The sequence below is a fragment of the Suncus etruscus genome, chromosome 3 (assembly GCF_024139225.1).
Source record: "Suncus etruscus isolate mSunEtr1 chromosome 3, mSunEtr1.pri.cur, whole genome shotgun sequence".
Classification (NCBI taxonomy): domain Eukaryota; kingdom Metazoa; phylum Chordata; class Mammalia; order Eulipotyphla; family Soricidae; genus Suncus; species Suncus etruscus.
The window spans coordinates 93,073,506-93,094,148 of NC_064850.1; the positions used below are offsets into that span (position 1 = coordinate 93,073,506).

The 20,643-nt window shown below is 38.4% G+C and overlaps 1 protein-coding gene across 1 annotated transcript; it reads right to left on the reverse strand.

Annotated features, from left to right (window-relative positions):
* Positions 1 to 8,317: 8,317 nt before the first annotated feature.
* Positions 8,318 to 19,014, reverse strand: STC1 (stanniocalcin 1). The gene is made up of 4 exons (XM_049769483.1): positions 18,651 to 19,014; positions 16,585 to 16,727; positions 15,503 to 15,714; positions 8,318 to 8,683 (listed from the first exon to the last, which is right to left on the reverse strand). Exons 1-4 carry the CDS (start codon positions 18,766 to 18,768, stop codon positions 8,413 to 8,415), a joined length of 744 nt encoding a protein of 247 aa, XP_049625440.1. The 5' UTR covers positions 18,769 to 19,014; the 3' UTR covers positions 8,318 to 8,412.
* Between the last annotated feature and the right edge of the window lie 1,629 nt (positions 19,015 to 20,643).

The window sequence follows — 20,643 nt, forward strand, 5'->3', positions numbered from 1 at the left end:
TTGCACATGGCAAAAATGGGTTTAATTCCCTGGCATCCCATTTGGTTCCTTTAACCCTGCCAGGTGTGATCTCTAGGTGCAGAGCCAGGAGTAAGCATTAAAAAACCACCAGGTGTGGCCCCCAAATCAAACTCAACCGACCAGCTATCCAAAAAAATAAACAAAACCCAATAATATAGAGAAGAAAAGTGATAACTTATCTGACATATGCCTTAGTCTGTTTGGGCTGTTGTTGCAGAATGTCACAGATGGATGTTCACAAACAACATAATTTTATTTTTTTTACAGTTTTTGAAAGATTAGAAGTTCAAGACTAAGGTATATTTAGATTCAATGTTTGGAGCGAACCCAGTTTTTGATTCATAGCCTTATATGGAAAAAGGAGTCCAGAGAATGCTCTCTGGTCACTTTTCTGAAGACCTTAATCTCACTTCCAGGGGCTCTTCCCTTTTGACCTAATCACATTTCAAAGACCTTATACTAATATGGGGATTAGGATTTCAGTATACCAATTATTTCTTTGGATGAAAGATTCAGACTATAGCAACCTGAATTTTGGTTCATCAGAATTCTATAAGGTGTAATGAAATTCATAGCATGGATCAGTACAGAGGAAGAAGGATATGTATTCCAATACTTAACCATGAGTTTTGGACAACTAAATAAACATTTGGGAAGATTGAAAGGACAAAGTTCTTTGAAGAATCATATTTTAGATTTATGAAAAGCTAGAGGTGATATAAAGGCAGTCTGGAAGGAGATTAATGGGGATTTTCCACAAGGTGAAGGAACATAAAACTATAAGAACATGTAATAATGTTCGATAACTAAGTTATATGACAAGAAAGAATTAGCAGGCTACAGAATTTTCAAATAGTCCTATCAATATCTTCGTGATTAGGGGTGAAGGAAGAGAGAGGAATCAACTTCATCAGTGTGAATGAACCACGATCTAGAGCAATCATGGGTCCAGAAATCCCAGATTAAGTTAGTAGGCTGTTATTATGACTGAACTTTGACCAGTTTCTGGAAACAGCTACAGTCTCTTAAGAGACATAAACTGTAGCTGCATTTTATTTATTTTATTTTATTTTATTTATTTTATTTTATTTTTGTTTTTGGGCCACATCCAGTGATGCTCAGGAGTTACTCCTGGCTCTGCGCTCATAAATCTCTCCTGGCTTGGGGGACCATATGGACGCTGGGGGAATGAACTGCGGTCTGTTCCTAGGCTAGCATGGGCAAAGCAGATCTTGCGCCACTACCCTGCCATCCTTTTATTAAATAGAAAAATATACCTGTAGGGACCAGAGCGATAGCACAGTGGTAGGGCATTTGTCTTGCATGCAGTTGACCCAGGACAGAACTGGGTTCTATCTCAGGCATCCCAAATGGTCCCCCAAGCCAGGAGAAACTTCTAAGCGCATTGTGGCCACACCCACAAAAAGAAACAAAGAAAAATATACCTGTAGTGTTATTTAATTATGCAAAAGTTGACAATAGTTTTCTGTCTTCAACTGAAAGCCACCAGCTTAAGTGCAGAGGAAAGAGAGTGTGTAATTTTCAAACATGACTGAATTAATGAGATTTCATTTTAGTAGACTACATGCTGTCTTTAGGTACTTTGAAAAGGTGCAAATTGATCCTATGTTGATATATTCAATTACTGAACTCAAATCAGTATCTGCAAAATGAAATAATGTTCATTGTTCTTCAAAATTTAAAGTACAGTGGTAGAGGCATACCCAATGTTTAACTCTTAAGTTCTTCCTTGGGGTAAAAAATACTTAAAGGACCATGGGAAACACAAATCAAGACAGAGCTTATGGATTGGGATGAATAGTATATTGAAGTGTCACAAGAATAACTACATGACAGAATACGTAATAATACATGAGAACATAGTGGAACCTGATCTGAAGATGGCCATTTTCATATGTTTTCCAGTACTTTAATGTAAAGCTTTGCATAGACTTTGAAAATATCTAAACAAATTTGCTCATGAGTCTTTTGTTTTTCAGGTTATCAAGATAAAGTAGCAAGTATATACTTTTTTCAGGGATAATGCTTTTTATAAAATATAGCTGTGAGGTATTGTTAACATAATATGGAATGATGGGTGTATAAACGGGACCTGTAATTAATTTCTCATTCAACAAAGCATCATGGTCTCAAACCCCCCCCCAAATACTCTACTATTACTGATAAAACCCCAGCATGATATTGGAGGAAAAGTCATGGAATAATTGTTGATGGTGGAAGAATATTTTTCTTTCCTCCACTCATAAACACTTAGGGCATACTAACTTTGTGTTTAGCACATGAACACAAGCGTAAAGACTGCTATCCTTAAAAAGCAGTCTGTAAAATTTGCCCAAGCTCAATTATGAAAGAGGTTTCCTAGGTGCTACAACTGTGGTGAATTAAAAGAAATTTAAGAGAATATCCATTATATTATTGATATGTGAGACTATAATTTGTGAAAATAATGAGGCAGAAAACTTTATTCAGGGGAAAGAATAAAAAGTTAAAATGAACAGAATATAGGGTGCACATTGTAGAGGAAGGCCCAATAAAAGGGTTTAAGTTTGGAGTAAAGATGCTTAATTTTTGTCTTTATTGTAATGGAAGGCATGCTAAAGTAAACAAAATGATCAGTTTAGCAATTTAGCCAGATTTTTGTAGTGATTGATAAAGACCTCTAGGACTAGAAACTGTATAGTTAATATTGAAGCAATTGTAATGATGATGCTCAAAGCATCATTCATGGAGCATCATGTCAGCATCAGTTTCATCTCAGAGCATGTTTAAAATTTACTTTTCAGAAATACCCAGACATACTGTATTTTTGTTAGCAAAATCTCAGGGGATTTGTATGTCTGGGAAATTTGAGAAACATTAAGAGACAAAATGAAAAATATTTTAACATTGATGTAGGATCTGTGAGATGGGGACAGAATGTCCTCATCTTTTTCTTCTCTCAAAGTACATATTTAGAGACCATTCCATGATAAAGGCTAGGATGTGGGTTATTGATCAATCATATCTATTCTTTGAATGCCTGAGACCTAGACTTAATTTTTGGTACCAAAACAGACAAATTATTTCATGAAAGTAATTATTGTAATAATAATTTAATGATGGTCATATTAATCATCAATTAAAAAGATACATAAATTAAAATTAAAAGATAATTTAACACCATTTTTAATAGATTCATTTATTTTTTAAAACCTTATTTCAATAGTTTGAGAAATCCTATCCTTTTGAGCCATGACTTTTCAAAAACTTTTTTGTCTTTAACAAGTGCATGAATGAAAGGCAAATACAGAAGGCTATCATATTTGTGCTACTTAATTTTTAAGTTTGCTCATGGATTGTGTTTTATCACATAATGTATCATTCTTTGGAAGTTGTAACATGTAATCAAATTAATAAAATGTCTATTAAATGATCATATTTAGTGTTCTAAAAGAGGGGAAAGAACTCAAAGAATCAGTTGGATGATAGTACAGAGATAGTACAGAAGGTAAAGTGCTTTTCTTGCAGGCAACTGATGCTGGTTTGTTCCTTGGCACAGTATATGGTACCCCAAGCACTGCCAGAAGTAACCCCTGAGCCAGTTATCTCTGGTCGAAACTCACCCTCCCTCCAAAAGACTTGTATTGGGTGTGTGACTAGAGTAAATAGTAGTGATAAGTAGTAATTACTTAAGTGATAATAGTTACATTTGCTGATCATTCAAGAAGTAGAAATTTTTTGTTTGTTCTTTGGGCCACTCCTGGTGACGCTTAGGGGTTTCTCCTGGCTATGCATTCAGCAATTGCTCCTGACTTGAGGGACCATATGCGATGCCTCGGGATCAAACCCAGGTCCATCCTGGGTCAACTGCATGCAAAGCAAATGCCCTACCACTGTGCTATTGCTCCAGCCCCAAGTAGAATTTTATGGGAAAAAAGAAATACAATTTTGAGAGTATTTGTCATACACTAAACACTGTTTTAAGTGTTTTGTATTAATAATTTTGTGCTCATAATCATATAAGTAAGTTATTTTATTTCTGTTTCACAGATATATTTTCATATATATGAAAAAGCTAATTGTATATGTGTGATGATGTCAGACTCTTGGTTCAAGGCCACAGAAAAAACTGAGGAACTGAAATGTTTAAGTTATTTTTATTTTTAAGTTTTGTCTTGTTTTGTTTTTACCTTTGGGCTATAATCCCCACATACCCTTTAGTGCTCAGGGTTTATTCGTGGCTCTTCCTGTAGGGATTCCCTCTCAGAGATTAACTGTAGTGCCAGGGATTAAACCCAAGTACGTCATATTCAAGGCAAGCACTTACCTGCAATACTACCCCTCTGGTCTATGATGTCAGTTCTTAAAACTAGACTGTAATATAGCACACAGTACAAGTGAATATAGATAAAAAAGACTAAGGATAAAGGGTGATAATAAAATAAATGTACTATTTTTCAGGAGCAGATTAGAGTAAAGCATATGCAAAAGTTTTTTTTCTTTTCTTAAAATGACAAGTCTTAGAGTATTTGTTATCTGTTCTATGTATATCTCTATTTCAGAAAATGCAATTTGAGTCATAAAAGATTGGTTTTGAGAAAAATGACTCTATTTGAATATAAAATATGGATAAAATTTATTTTAAAAGTCTTTCTCCATAAAAAATGTGTGTTAAAACCACCCCTTTTCTATGACTCAACCTTCCTTCAAGACTATGAAAGATTCTGTTGCGAATCTTTTTCATATTTTCTAAAATGGAGCATCTTCTTACCCCTCCATTTATAGTGAGAAACATCACCAATTATTGAGTACTGGCTGCTCATTGAGCATGTTATTAGAACTCCAATGATTTAATCTCTTTTTAGAGTATCCTATCCTCATTTTATTAATAACTTCATTTTACAGAGAGGAAATGAAAATTGTTTTGATTTAGTACCTTATCCGACATGATAGTTAATAAGTTAAAGAACTAGGAATCAAATCCCCGTAGTTTTATTTTGGAGCTAAATCCTCATTACCATAAAGTTATCGTCCTCCCTTGCCACATTGATTCAATGGCTATTTTCTTCTTTTCCAAATCATTCCAATTCCTTCATTTAAAGTATTGATATTTAGCAAATAGGGATCTTCTTGGTGAAGATGCAAAAGAGCTTTCAACTGTTACTGACCAAGACTAGAGGACAAAAAAGTGAGAGAGCATTGTTTTTTTCAGTGTGGACACATATGTGGCTGTTTAGTAAAGTTTATTAAAGGGAAGAAAATTGGGTCATGAGATTGAAAGGATGAATAGTATGCAGACCCTAAAGTTTCTAAGCTTAAAAGGAAATGCAATTTAATTGGAGGATGATAGAATCACTAAAAGCTTTAAAGAAAATTTGTAAAATGTTGAATTAAACATTTACATATTCATTTACATATTGAGACCTCATTGGTCATTTCAAAGAACTAGTGAGATATTACTAATAATTCATGTTTAGAAATTCTCATCCAAGAATTTTTGAAAAACAATATTGAAAGAATTGGGGAAAAACACCAATAAAACATAACACTTTATTATTATTATTTTTATCTTAGAAGGAATTCACCAAAGGCTTCATATTATGCTATGGCATCTTTAATTATAAAAATAAGCAAATAAAATAACTTGCATCTGTCATTACCATGATATGTTTTATAACCTTTATATGCACATGGAGCTTAAAAATGTAATTTAACAATAAATAATGACATATACCAGATATGCTCACTGTTTATTCCAGTACTCAGCCAAAAACCTAAATATCATTTAAATTATAAATACATAATGCAAATATAATGGCACAAAAATGTCTAAAGTGCAACCAAATCACAATAGAAGAATCATGCAAACTGGTCTAGGTCAGCCCCGGAATCACTCTGTGCAGCAAACACAAGACAAAGCTTTGGAGGTTTTCAGAGGGAGTTGGAAGGAGTGGGATGGGGTAAAGAGAAGCAAAAAACTAGCAACATTGTGAGAACTGCTTCTTTCCATGTGTGTCAATATATGTATTGCAGATACATATATAAATATCATCGTGGGGAGAAAAGAGGGGTACCACGGCTTCAAGAGGTCACAGCAAAAAAAAAAAAAAAAAAAAAAAGAAACAAAAAAAACTAGAATCTACTGAACTGAAGTAAGAGAATTTTGCTAGGAATATTCATGAACTACTTGTCACATTGGGGTCCTGGCTTCATGGGTTTGAGAAATGGACACAACACACAAACTTTAATAGCTTTTCTAGTTCAGAGAAGTCAGCCTTGCCTAAGGGTAAAGGGATGGGAGGGAGGGAGGAGAGTCAACTTCGAGTATGGTCAACCTGATTTCCAAGAGGCTAAGGCAGTGTCCATATGTTTGGGACCTGGGGATGGGACAGTTCTGAGTATAAAAATGCTCATAACAATCTGATGTCAGCACGCTTAGAGGCTGTGTGGGGACAAAGGCAGCAACACTTATGCTGCTGCTGCTGTTGTTGCTGGGTCTGCTGCATTTGCTCTTGGTCCTTGAGCAGCACATGACTGGGTTTAAAGGCTTCATGGTAAAGTTGTATTGCTTTTCATTTTTCTGGAGATGTGCCCTCCCTCCTCCCACTAGGAATCCTATCACTAGATTTGGTCAGATCTTGAGTTTAGCTTAGTGAGAGTCAAGCACCAATAGTTTCTATCTAAGCAATTTTGGAGTGGCCCCTACAGTCCTACGCCTGCTCCTTCTTCCTTTATCAACATTGACATTTGGCGGGCAGTAACGCTTATAATGGACTGTTGGGTTCAAGGACAGTGACCCTGAGAAACTACTGTTGTTCATAGATAAGTTAATCATTTGGCTTTGGTGGTCGCCATCTTGTAAACATCACGGTAGAAGTGATCAAACCACCAGCTCTTTTTTCACTCATTTTTTTTCTTTTTTTCTTTTTTTTCTTTTTTTTTTTCTTTTTGTGTGATTCTACAGAGATGGTCCAGCTGCCAGGACTACTTTGACAGGCAGCGTGCTACAGAACAAAAATGTAAGAGAAGTCTATTAAGGCTGGACAGCCCAGGGTTATTTATTCCCCCTCAGCCCTAAGGCCTCCAAACTAAAGACCCAAAGGCTGATTGACTCATTCCTGATTGATTTAATGGAAAGTCTCCCACCCTCTCCTCAGTTTGTGAGGAACCAGGCACAAACTGTGTGAGTGGTGAGTCAAGAACTGCCACTTCCCAAGGTATAGTAGGCCTATCACTCGCTAAGTGGCCCAAGCCCAAAGGAATGCTCTTTTTGATCTTTTAATTCCCAGTTGGATGTGACAGCGCTGTATCAGGATAGGTCCAAGTCAAGAGTAGCCTCTGAGTTGAGGTGGGCTGGGAGATCAACATCTTACCTGGGGTCCTTCAGATAAATCTGTTGGTTTTCTATCTCATATAGGCCCATCTTAAGTTTTGATGTTGAGTAAAACTACTTCTACCCCCTTAGTTATAAAAAAGGCCACAAGGAGCATTTATGTGGATATCTGGAAGCGAGATAGTTATTCCATTCCCAGGAAAAGAAAAATAAAGCTAAGTTACAAAACTAAATCTATATGCAATAAAGTTATTATATACTGCTTTGTTTAAGCAGAGTCCTCTGGAATTTATGTACAGTACATTAGTTTTTAGCTATTTATATTCCACAGTTAGACCTTAAGATTCTCTGGTTTTTAAGACAATTGTTAAGATACTTTTAAAGCTCTGAGCAGTTACAGTACATAAAGATGTTAGCTTTTTGTTTTTCATTAGATGCAAGAAGATGCAGGCTTAAAGCCTGGTTGGAGAACCAGGCCTGAGCAATTTGGTAAATGTTGGAAAGGAAATCAGACATTAGAGGGTCAAGACCATAAGACACTAGCTCATGAGGGATCAAGAATTTACACATGACATTCATATTCGTCCATGGCCAGCACAGATTCATAACACGAATTCCATTTAACGTCTTTATGAGCACTCAAGACATGCATTTAAATTAAGTTGTTTCTTACCAGCAAACTCTACTGGGGCAACCATTCTATAGGGCTCCATATGGTTCAAATTACAACGACTAGGAAATTACATGAATTTTGTTGTGTCTGAGAGTAGGTTGAGAGAGCAGGAAAAAGACATGATAGAGAAAGTTGATAAGAATGGAAGGTATTTCTCCCAAGGAGAGGCAGAAAGATCACACATATTTTGTTTGTGGTAATGCTGCCACTGCAGAATGTTGTGATATTGATTTCAGAAGCCTAGTTTCATGCAATTTTCTTTAAGGGGGATATAAAATAGGAACTACTTAAAAAAAAATCAAACCAGGCACAGTACACTCAAAGTTGGTGTGGGCACACCCTTAAAACGATCCTAGTTTGGTGAGGCCGTGGACACCTCTCCTAGTTATGCACTCTCAGGCGAGGTGCGCTTGATGTGAGAGGGAGAGGTTACCTCACCTCGGAGGTTTCTAAGAAGGACTTTCAGCTTCTGTGGTTCATTAGCGCGCCTCCTGTTGAAGTCAGCTCTCTGGTGTGCTTGAGCACAATGATCTGTCTGCAGGATGTGAAAAAGGCTGGCCATATTGGGTCCAATTTTCTCCATCAGGCTGTCTCTGATTGTGCTGACTGTGTCTTCATCACATTCCAGTAAGCTTCGGACAAGTCTATTATAGTATCTGCATTGGGAAAGAGAACAGGACAGTCGGTGAAAGAAAGGTAAGATCCAGGCTTCCATCCTGCCTCCAGAACAGGCTCCAAATGGCCATCATTCACACAGAAATAGTTTATTATTAGTTGAAGGCAGCTTTTGTGATTGGCTTTCCTGCAGATTCATCTTTGTTTGAGTACATGTGATCCTTGATTGGTCATGAAGTACAAGACAGTTCTGTTTTTATATGGACAGATCTAGAGATGACAACCAGTGGTCCTCAAACTATGGCCCGCGGGCCACATATTGTATTTGTATCTGTTTTGTTTCTTCATTGCAAAATGAAATATATGCAGTGTGCATAAGAGTTCGTTCATAAGTTTTGTTTTTACTATAGTCAGACCCTCCAATGGTCTAAGGGACAGTGAACTGGCCCCCTGTTTAAAACGTTTGAGGACCCCTGATAGACTTTTTAGAAACAGTCATAGAACTAGATGCTGCTGCAGAGATCAATCAGGGACTATTTCATCTTCCTATTTTATAGAGAGAAACTACAGTTAGAGAAAGGTCATAAATTGGGTTAGTGGCAGAAGTAAAGTTTAGTTAAAAATAATGAAATGAGGGGCCAGAGAGATAGCACAGTGGTAGGGCATTTGCCTTGCATGTGACCGGCCTGGGGCGGACCTGAATTTGATTGCCAGATCCCATATGGTCTCACGAGCCTGCCAGGGGAGATTTCTGAGTGCAGAGCCAGGAGTAATTCCTGAGCATTGCTGGGTACGGCCCCAAAACTAATGATGATGATGATGATGATGATGATGATGATGATGATGAAGATGATGATGAAGTGAATCTAGTACTCTACACTATAATAATGCCATTGTGTTTGAAGTTAGATATTTTTATGGCTTCTTTCAATATTCCCTTTTCTTGATATGTATGAAAGCATAGACCATTCTGCATTTATAAAACATTCTGTCTTTAGAATCTCAAACATTTTTCCTACTAAATTATATCTCCCAATTATACACTCAATTAGTCTTCTTAAAGCCTATTGATTGATATACTTTTAAGTCTTCCTTCTTTAGAGGGCAGTGAAGATGTTTAAATTAAAAGATTGATAGTCCTTAATGGTTAGTGTTTCAATAATTACATGGAGTCTTCTCCTACGTCTTTGCTTTTTGTGTATATCTTCCTTTTTGATTTTTTAATAAATATTTGTATAGTATCACAAACTTTCATTTGATGACTTTTTTAAATAACTGAACTATAAGTATATTGAAGGCTGGGTGTGTGTCCTCAATCTGTTACTTCTGTACTGATGCCACGGTCAATTTGTTGATTTGAGGAAATTGAGACTTAAAAATATAGCTATGGGCTAGAGTCATAGTACAGCAAGTAGTGTATTTGCCTTGTATGTGATTGACTTGAGTTTGATCCTCAAAACTCCAAATGGTCCCAGAGTTCCCCAAGCGTAAGACCTGAAAACCTATGTATTCATGTGCTTGTGTGTGTTTGTGTGTGTATGCATGTGTTTGATAAAACTGCCTCCATCTTTGGTGCAAAGTCTTTACATGTCTCAAACACTAAATTTCTATGTTATGGTTTAGCATGAATTAAATTGTAGAATATTTAGAACATAAAGTTCCTTTCTTGCTCTTTGGCAGACAGTTCAGGTATTTTAATTTTGAGTTTGTGTGTTTGCTTCACTTTGAGATGGAAGTTGTCAAAACCATTAGCTCTATTAGTCTACTAGACTGTTGGTGACAGTGCTCTGCAATATTTAGGTGGAAAGACTTTCCTCAAAGGACCCTGAGGTTCACCAGGGCCAAAAGATCTTCAATGGAAAAAAATTGTTTATTTTTAACTCACCTTACAGAGCACAAGATCAAACATCTTTCAAGAATAACTTAACCCCTCAGAGAGGTCCTTTCAAGGATGCACAATAAATAGAGTGGAATGTGGGTAATGAGCAGAATAAAGTTGGGGACTGAGAGAGAAATGCTGTGCCTGGGTTTCAGACAGTACTGACTTTGTCCCTCCCACAAGAGAGGATTAGATCCAGCTGTTGTTAAAATTGGGATTCTCTGGCATAGAAGAACATTTTCCAACCCTTTGGAATTACAAAGCTCATGAGTCAAAGCAGATCTCTCTTGGATGGGTAAATGGGGGAGAAAATAAGTTTTGGAAAAATTGAGAATAATCCCCTTTGTACCAACGATTTCAATCATCCTCACACCCACATAGAACTTCATACATCTGCTACTCTTGGATTCTGCTAAAATGTGGCTTCTCTAGTTCCTCGTTTCTATTTTACAGAATGACTAGATCCTAAATAATACATTTTCTGACCCCTCCCTGACTTCTCATGACAGTTTTCTCATTTGGAAATCAACCCATCAATATATGGAAGGATCTATTTACAACAGATGAACTCTCAAATGCTCTGGAGTAAATAGATTTTTCTGAGATCAATATTGAGAGTGCTTGTCTGTGGGCGAGGAAGTCTAATCCCAACAAGAAAGCTAGCCAGGCATGCCTCTGTAAGGCCAGATGTGTCCTCTGAGGGTTCCTTTTTTTCTGACTCTGATACTGTGGTCTGGTCATGGTGTTTCTTAACCAAGGTCCTTGCCAGTTTGACTGCTCTTGGTGATAATCTCAAATCTATCCTTATTTTTTCTTTCATGGGCTTGATTTACTTAATAGGGTAGGATCAAAGAACTTCTTCAACAGAAAAACTGCCCAGGGCTTTAGTAGCATCCCCCAACTCCTAGAAAGCTTCCCAGGTTGCTTGGATGATAGTATTTTGAAAGAGAGCTACATCTTAACCCTGTGCCTCTTTATTAAGGCCTGAACACAACCTTGATCTCTGGAATTTGTACATCAAGGAGTATTATGTTCCTAAAATTATCTCCAGCAAATGAGTTAGTAATTTTCACATATTTATGGAGCACCATTTTGTAACAAGTCTTATATTGGACTGACTTATGTTATAGCAGTACTGGTAAGTTGTGTGTTCATTGGTGGAGAAAATGTATTCAAATTTAATTTTTCACCAATAATGGACATATTCACTCAATTGATCTTGTTATTTAATCTTTATACAGTGGATGTTTTTTTGATAGCTTCACAGATTCTATTTTGAACTAGATTTGGTTTAAATCCACATAAGTTCTAATTATTAATTTATATTATTCTAGCAACTCAACTCTGTAACTCTAATGCAATTTTTGTTTGACTTTCAACAGGTCATTCCCCTCTCTGTTCCTCCTCTTTTATCAGTGCCTTAACTCTTTAACCAGTTAGTCTGATTAGTAGTTTTTTTTTAGCTTTTTTATACCTATGAATAGGCACTGGTCTATAGATTAATTTAAATAACCACTGGTTTAAGTAATCTCTATGGTGATACCCAGTTATAAAAGTATGTATTTCAGTGGATTTGATGCATCTGTCTTTCCCCTCAGTTTAACAGAACAAAAAATAATGCATCTCTACTTAAGGTTCAACTTTTTTGAAAAGCCACACCTAGAAGTGATCAGGATTTATTCTTTATTTTGTGCACAAGAAATACTCTTGGAAAAGCTCAGGGTGTTATACAGGGATCCAGGGATCAAACCTGTGTAGACCAGGTACAAGGCATATGCCTTACCTATTCTACTAAAGTTCAGGCTTCAAGGTTCATTTTTTTGTAGGAAGTATTAAGGTTATTAAAGAAGAGTCTTTTATCCATATCTATGGGGTTGATGGACTAAGTGTTCTGATCTTCCACTCTGGAAAGACTCTTTAAATCAAGATTATTTCTTTCCACTTTAAAAATTCCATCAGTGTCTTTTTTTTTCCCCCGGTAAAGAGTAAGATCAGATATTCTCCATAGCTACTGTTTCAGCCATGCTTACCCAAATAACACATACTGCTTAGGAACGTTCTGTGTGAGGGTTTATAAATAGTCCTTTGTTTCCCTTGATCAATATTATTCTTCTGTTTCCTGTTCCCTATCTATGCCCTAGAGAGTTGGAAACTTTGTCAGTTTTCCCACTTTAGATCAGGATTAGTTTAATATCTTCCCAAGTCTCACACTTCTCAAACTTCTGCCTGATCCATTTTACCTGCATCCTTTTTGTTGAATTTTTACTTTGCAAATTCACCCAGGGTAAAGTCCAGTTATCCTTTCTCTTCACAGTCCTTTTTTTCATGGAAAACTTCCCTGTTCTGGTTCTGACTCCAGTCACAGGCTTTTGGATTCTCTCAGCCCAAAATCTCATGCTAGATAAGTCACAGGAAGGTGGAATGAACCTGTAACTACTTCCTTTTGTGATCCTGTGCCAACTGGCACAACTTTGCGTGTATCTGTGGTGGGACAGAGGCTGGGAAAGCAGGATGTTTCAGGATAGTGAGGAATTTAAATAGAACAAATCAAGTTCAACATGAGACCAGAAACCTCTACAGTTCTGAGCAGGAATAATATTAGCCAATTGAAGTGAAAAAAAAAATAGTGGCAAAGTAAGATGCATGGAAAATTCAAATCTTCAAGGGATAAGTTCTTCTCCCTACACTCCTAAGTGTGATTTTCATCCAAAAGTAAGAGGACTCTTTGTGGCTATTTTTAAAGGTGGTGAAAAGAGGCTACTGAAAGGAATAATGGCTTTCATTATTTTAATAAAAATTAAAAATATTATTGTTTTTGGGCTACACTTTCTGTTCTCAGAGCTTATTCCTGGCTTTGTGCTCTGAGATTACTCCTGGTTTGGCTCGGGGGACCATAAGGGGTGCTGAGAATCAAACACGGGTTTACTGCATGCAAGATAAATGTCCTACTGACTTATCTCTCCAGTCCCTTACTATTTTTTAAAAGCATCTTTTATTCGTAAGTTAGGAATACTAGTCCATAATTTGCACTATTATTTCTATAAGTCATATAATTTCAAAATAGAAGATGCTACTCCATCTTGAGATTAGTATTGTCTCAAAATTATTTATGTGCCATATTTTTATTATATATCATGAACTGTCATAGAATTCTTAAAATTCTAAACTTATTGTAATGACATTGTCAATATGCTCCTGATTCTCTCCTTGCCCCCATAAATACTTTGTGTTTATATCCTGTCTAAGAATTCTTTTCTTCTATTTTTTGGAGGATAAGGGTAGCTACATCCAGCTAAGTGGTGATTACTCTCAGCTGGACACTTGCTGGTTGCACATGAAAGTGCTCAGGGAAACATGATATGCTAGAGATCAAACCTGGGGTTCTTACATGCAAATAATGTGCTCTAGTCCTTTGAGTCACATCCCTGACAAATGCTTTTTTATTCTGTTTCTTTATATGTAAGGTGAAGGAGTTTCCAAGAATTCTCCAGTATCTTCCCTCTTTGTACATATAAATAAGAAACTTTCTAGGAGAATTCTAAGACTAAGTCCAGTAGAGCACTTGATATAAAGGTTTGATAGAACCAAATTCAGGATAACCATCCAGTTAATAGTCAATCAGTTAGGAACATGCTTCCAAGGATTTTACAAACAATGAATTGACATAATATTCTAAAGAGTTTTGACCTGTAGTTAAGAGTGAACCCAAAACTTTGCAAAGTTCTTATGCCAAGAATATTAACATTTCTTTAAGGAGAAGTTTCCTGCCTTCTAATTGCATAGACTGAATTGCTGGCAAACTCAAGGATAGGTTGTTGCTACTTTCTGCAGAAGGTGGCAGCACCTGGTCAGGAAATTAATTAGGTAAGTGGATGAGAATTATTCTCTGACTGGAGCAAAATTTATATTATTAGTTTTTGTGGCTATGTGCTCATTTGGTGGCAATTCAGAGAATCATGGCACCACTTCAAGACTTGGAGTGAAAGTTTTATGTGGAGGGGGGCATTGTAGGCTGAACTTGCCATATGCCTTACATGCATGATAGCCCCAGTAGTGTCTCCAGCACCTGATCATAGTTAGGGAAACCTGGTTTTACAGGGATGCTTTCAAGGCCATTGAATGAAAATATATACTATATCATGTATAAAATGCCCACTCCTGGCTGGTAAAGACCATGTGTCAAAAGCACAGAAAGCTCAGGAGCTTTGATGAGAATGTGATCTGGGCAGACCACAAAACATCTTCCACAAAAGTGGCCCTAGAGAAATGATTCTTACAAATGCAATTCCTGCTTTCGATGACACTCAAAAATCCATTCTATTTCTTATTTCCTGGAAGTTGATTACCTTAAGAAATCAGGATAAGAATTTCGAAGTACAGACAATGTCCATTGCTCCATTAATATCTCCTCTTCTCTTGAACCTCCAGGCTTTTTTTAGGGCCTGGAAAGTAATGGGGTCATCTATTCTACACTTTGCACTCTCTCCAAGAGTTCTAGTGTATGAAAAGATTTACTCTGGCTCTGGAGTGAATTATTAAATTGGTCTTGATATTGCCTGAAAGCACACGCATATATTTAAATGTCTACACTATGACATTTGAGCAAGATTTTCATAATGACCAACAGTATGATCTAAATATAATTTCAGACAAATTTGATTTTGATGACTTGTGTTCATAGACTTCTTACTTCCCTCAGGCATATGACAAGAACCTGAAAATGAGAATACACTTGGAGGCTGTCGATGAAATATTCTATTAGCAGCATGGAAAGACTTTTCTTAAAACAGTGAAAAATAAAATCCAGGCTGCTTAAGCTGTCACAACCAATCACAAACATATTTTTTTTCCTGCAAAAGCTGGGAAAACCACAAACTAAAATAAGAACATGACTGGCAATTTAACCCCTTATGTATCTGATTCTGCCAGCCTTCCACTCTTCATGCCCCCCCCCCCAATTGCAAAGAAGATTATTTTGTACCTGTTGGAAAAGTGGTTAGGGAGCTGGACAACTTCAGTGATAGCTTCGGGGTTCCGTTTAGCGACACTGCACACATTCAGCTTGCTATAGCACTCCTCTTGCACTTCAGCAATCATCCTCTGGAAAGTGGAGCACCTTCGAATGGCGAGGAAGACCTTGGAAGTGACCCCATTGGCGATGCACTTTAAGCTTTCTTTGACAAATGCTTTTCCCTGCCAAAGATGGAGATAGGAAGAAAAACTTAGCTTGAATGAAGAAGACAGGAATTGTAATATGTGAATATAGGGGCCTCACTGTGGTACTGTATTATAGCCATCTGTTTGTCTTTACAATAAAAAAAAAGCATGTTGGTTTTAGTATATGTCTATACTAAAAATGTCCCTTAGAGTACTGTGAGAACTAAAGTCCATAGTCATGAAAAAAAGCAAAAGAAAATAATGAGATGAACCATATTCAACTATCCTGCTGCTAAAAATTAGCAATAGTACATTTGTGTTCTTGGGATTGAGATTTTTGATAGCTTAACACACAAACTAATATATTAGGTCATAACATTCAAGAAAAGTATTCGTAAGGACATTATTTATAAAGGCATATTTCTTTTGTTTGGTTTTTGGTTTTTGGGTCACACCCGGCGGTACTCAGGGGTTACTCCTGGCTGTCTGCTCAGAAATAGCTCCTGGCAGGCACGGGGGACCATATGGGACACCGGGATTCGAACCAACCACCTTTGGTCCTGGATCGGCTGCTTGCAAGGCAAACGCCGCTGTGCTATCTCTCCGGGCCCACATATTTCTATTGCTTCTTGAAGAGATAAAGATATTTCTATTTATTACTCCTCCTCTTAGAAAGACTCTATCAATCTTAAATGGGTGAAAGATATCTTATCCACAATATATTTCCCAGCCAAAATCATGTGTCTGTGCGTGTGTGTGTGTGTGTGTGTTCACACACAAATTGGTGATGAGAATTTAAAGTGAGGAAGTGACAGATTCTTTCAACAAGACTGGTTTCTAAGAGAAATAGTTTAACATAGTATAACAGACAAGCAACCAGTGGAAACAGGGTCAAGGTCTTATTACCTGAGTGTCAAATTTAGCAGCACTGTACAAGAAGGATTTGCAGATGTCATACATCCCATCTGTGTCACAGGTGGAGTTTTCGAGGCATGCAAAAGCTCCACAGCCAACCTGCAGAGCACTGTTGAGGCAGCGAACCACTTCAGCTGGAAGAGAAGCCCATATAACCTGGTCAAACATTGATGGTAGTTTGGAGTCAAGTTAGTGCAAGAATCAAGTGCAAGGGTACAGAAAAACTTATCAGAGTCTGTGATGGGGGTTGGTAGACAGAGCCATTCAACAGTGAGAATATATTCAAAATAGATTCTATTTTCACTTTAGAGTCAGAACACAAAGAGAGGGGATGAGTTTCCCTCTGAGATCCCTCCTTCTCTTGATCTCACCTCACCATTTTAGCCACATGGTGGCTGGAAAAGTACAGTTGGAATCATGGGCTGTATAGGGCCTGAAGCATCCCTAAACTCAATGGACATCACCTCAAGCCTGAAAGGACAGGAGGCAGAAAGCAATCACTGGTTGTTGGGTTTAGAAAGCAGAAGGGTCAGGGAGTCCAACTAGCTTTGGAACTAACATGATGGCATTTTTGATTAAAAGGCAGAGAATAATTTGCCAGTTCACTTCGGGATTCTTGTATGGCCTTTAACTTACCTGCTTCATATGGGCAGAAAGGAATCTGATCTGTTCATGTTTCCCCCAAACCCCCATAATAAGACAGTGTTCAGAGGTATGCATAATCTCTCATATTCAAAGCAATTAAAAAAAAAAAAAAGAGAAACACAGGTGTGGAATAACAAGGCCAAGACATCCCTTATGCAAGACTGGAAGAAAACCGCAAAGAACTTACATGAGGCTTTCTACATTCTGGATAAGATCTGCCATAAAAGTAATTTCTCTCCTACAGAAGGGGGGTGTTCTGGCAAGCAGCTCAAGGAGAAAAGATCTGCAACCTTCATACCATAGGATTCTCCTCTGAGATCAAAGCATGGTTCAGTTAGGCGTCCCCTCCCCCCCCCCACCCGCAGCCTCTGGGATGTTACAAGTCATTTCCCTAATTATATATTTCCACGGGTTCAAATTATAACTTTGCTTTAAGCAGTTTTAATATGCATTAGGGTTGCTATTGTTTTAGGCAAGCTCAAATTGTGAATCACTGCATCTCTATAGCAACAAAGTACAAAAGGAAGTGAGGCAAAGCCCTCCTCTCGGCAGGGACCTGTGCTCTTCCGAGGGGAGTGTGGGGTGTCCTCTGCAGCGTTTGGACACCTGCGCTCTCATCCCATCTTTCTGACAGTTGAATGAGACAGTCATGGAGGCTGAGCCCGGGAAGTCAAAAGGCAGAGGGGGTCACTGCCTGCTTCCTAAGGACTATTCTCCTGTGGAAGCCAAGATAATATCCAGTTCCGCTGCTCTCTCTAGGAGCAAGAACTCAAGAGAGATCTTCCCCTTGGAGAAACAGTTGCTCTCTTTCCCAAATACCTCCCTCCCCCATCAGCTCTCTGTCCACTGGCTGCATGGAGCCCAGAGGCAGAGAAGAAGCATTGTGAGTGGGGCATGGAGGGTTTCCTTGGAATCGGCTCTGGATTTGTCAGACTCTAGTGTTTGATCTGCAGAAAGAGCTTTCAGTGTCTTCTCCGAAGGGGTGGGAAAGTCACCTCTGAAGGGTCTTTAGGGTGAAGACACAGTGACAGCATCTCACATGCCATGTCTTACCTTAAGACCGGCTTTAGCTTTGGGAAAGTATAGAGAGTGCTTTGAAGCGTGCCAACATTTAAGCCTCTCCCCCAACCCCCTCCCCCCTAAAGGGTACGTGCCAGATTTCAGGCAATCAGGCTAGGCTTATGCAATGAAATACCCTCAGCAGAGCACCGGCGTTTTCGTTAGTTGCATGCAGTTTATTAAACAAAGGAGCTCCACTTCCTAAGGCTCTTGGATTACATTGGCAGTTTATTGCCATCAGGCATGAAGCGCATTTATTATCAAGATCAGCCCTCACAGACACAGTTGCAAAAGCGAGAGGCAAATGAGGACAGCTCTTTAGGGGAGAAACCGGTCCTGGGTTTGCCGCTTACCTGAGTTCTGAGCTGCCACCCGGGGTTTCCTGGGGTTCACAGAATCATTCTGCTCCGCCTCATGGGTTGCAGAAGCACTGATCACCAGCACCAGAAACACTGCTGAGTTTTGGAGCATTCTCTGAGAAGTTTCCGCTAAGTTGTTGGGTTTTTTTTTTTTTTTTTTTTTTTTCCTCCCTCCCTTTCCTCTTTCCCTCTCCGGGCTTGAGTGAAGATGTGGATCTGGATACACTGAAAGCCTAGGTGAGGATTTGATGAGAAAAAAAAAAAAATTTTTTTTTTTTTGCTATTGATGCTGCTCCTGCTGACGTTTGCTTTTGCTGCTGACGCTTTTGCTGCTGCTGCTGCTGCTGCTGCTACTGCTATTGCTGCTGCTATTGCTGCTGCTGCTGCTGCAGTCGCTGCTTCTTGAACCTCTGGCTTTTGCAAACTGGGGGCCCAAGAGCTGCACCCAGGGATTTTATAGCCGTTCTTATCGGTCCTCAGGATCAGGGACCAATCAGGTCTCTCAACGGCGCTGGCTAGCCAATCAGATTGCCCACTCATTGGACTGGAGCTGTTTGACTTAGAAATATTTTCCAGCAAATTAAAAGTACCTGCTGCCAATGGTGTGTGTGTGTGTGTGTGTGTGTGTGTGTGTGTGTGTGTGTGTGTGTGTGTGTGTGCGCGTGTGTGTGTGTGCATAGACGTGTGAAAAAAATCCATTTTCATGGAATTAAGGGCTAAGTTCGCATCTATCCAACTAAAGGAAACCACCACAAAAATCTCTCCAAGAAGCCTTTGAAATATATGAATCTGTCCCCCTCCTCTTCCTTTAAATTAGCTACTTGGGATGCAGGTGTGAAGGATAGCATCTGACAACCTGTCTCCTTTAAATTAGAAATTTAACCACATTATAGCACGCTGACTCTAATTTTAACAATACATTCTCTGTATTGGCCATTTTCCCAGTACCGCTCCATCTTCCCAGTATATACATGTTCACAGGTCTGTGATGCGTTTTGATTATATGTGGCATCCTACATTCTCACTCACACAGATGAACCTGGGGGAGGCATATTTATGAACAGCAGGACCCTGATGGACCTGACATGTCAGGGCAAGGTTGTGGTTCCAGGAGCTCTATTGATTTGCTTTGTGACCCTGTTTCATCCATTTAACTTGCCCTCCCTCTGCTTCAAGTCTCAAAATGCTAACATGAAAACCTAGCATTTCTCATGTCACTAAAACCAAGGTCTCTAGTAACACCTATTAATGTCCACTTTATCATCTAAAAGCCACTAGCAGGATTGAAACCCCCAGGGGGTGCAGTCATTTCAGTACCACATGCACACCTACACACACTACAATCAACTGGGAGACATTGTGAATGCCTGAAAATTAGTAAACTGTATTCAAGTCCAACAATTTCATAATCACCTAGAAACAATAAGCTGGCCAATTCAAGACCAAACCTGCTATGCAAACCAGTTAATTTCTTGGGAGCAGATCTGGATAGAGGGGCAAGAAAAACACCAGAATGTTTAGGAAAGAAAACTGATAAGCTCTGGACAAATAGGAGAATAACACTGGCATCACAAATTATGTCTCATATGCTACCTTTATGCTTTTGTTTTTGGACTACACCCTAAAGTGCTCAGGGCATTTCCCTGGATTTGTGCTCAAGGTTCACTTCTGACTGGATCATGGGACCTTATGTAATTCTGGGGATCAAATCTCGATTGGTCCCTTACCTATTCTACTCTCTCTGGTCCTCATATGTTTGCATACATACTTATATATTTATGTTCATATATTTCTAGATGAGATATAATCTAGGGCTCTCTATATATAATGTAGGCAACATGGAATCTGTCTATGAATGTGAAAGATGAGAATTATTCCAATAAGGACTTTCCAAGTTAGTAAGGTCATTGTTAAGGACTATAGTGAGGTAAAAGGATCAAACAAAATTTAGTGGAGGTAAATGAGAAAGGGCCACTGGAGATTCATA

Bases quoted from the DNA above. Each gene is read 5' to 3' on its own strand.
- STC1 (XM_049769483.1), bottom strand. From the start codon at position 18,768: ATGCTCCAAAACTCAGCAGTGTTTCTGGTGCTGGTGATCAGTGCTTCT. The intron at 15,715-16,584 runs GTAATAAGACCT...CATCTTTGGCAG, and splicing joins CTGCTAAATTTGACACTCAG to GGAAAAGCATTTGTCAAAGA. The intron at 8,684-15,502 runs GTACAAAATAAT...TTCCCAATGCAG, and splicing joins CCTAACCACTTTTCCAACAG to ATACTATAATAGACTTGTCC.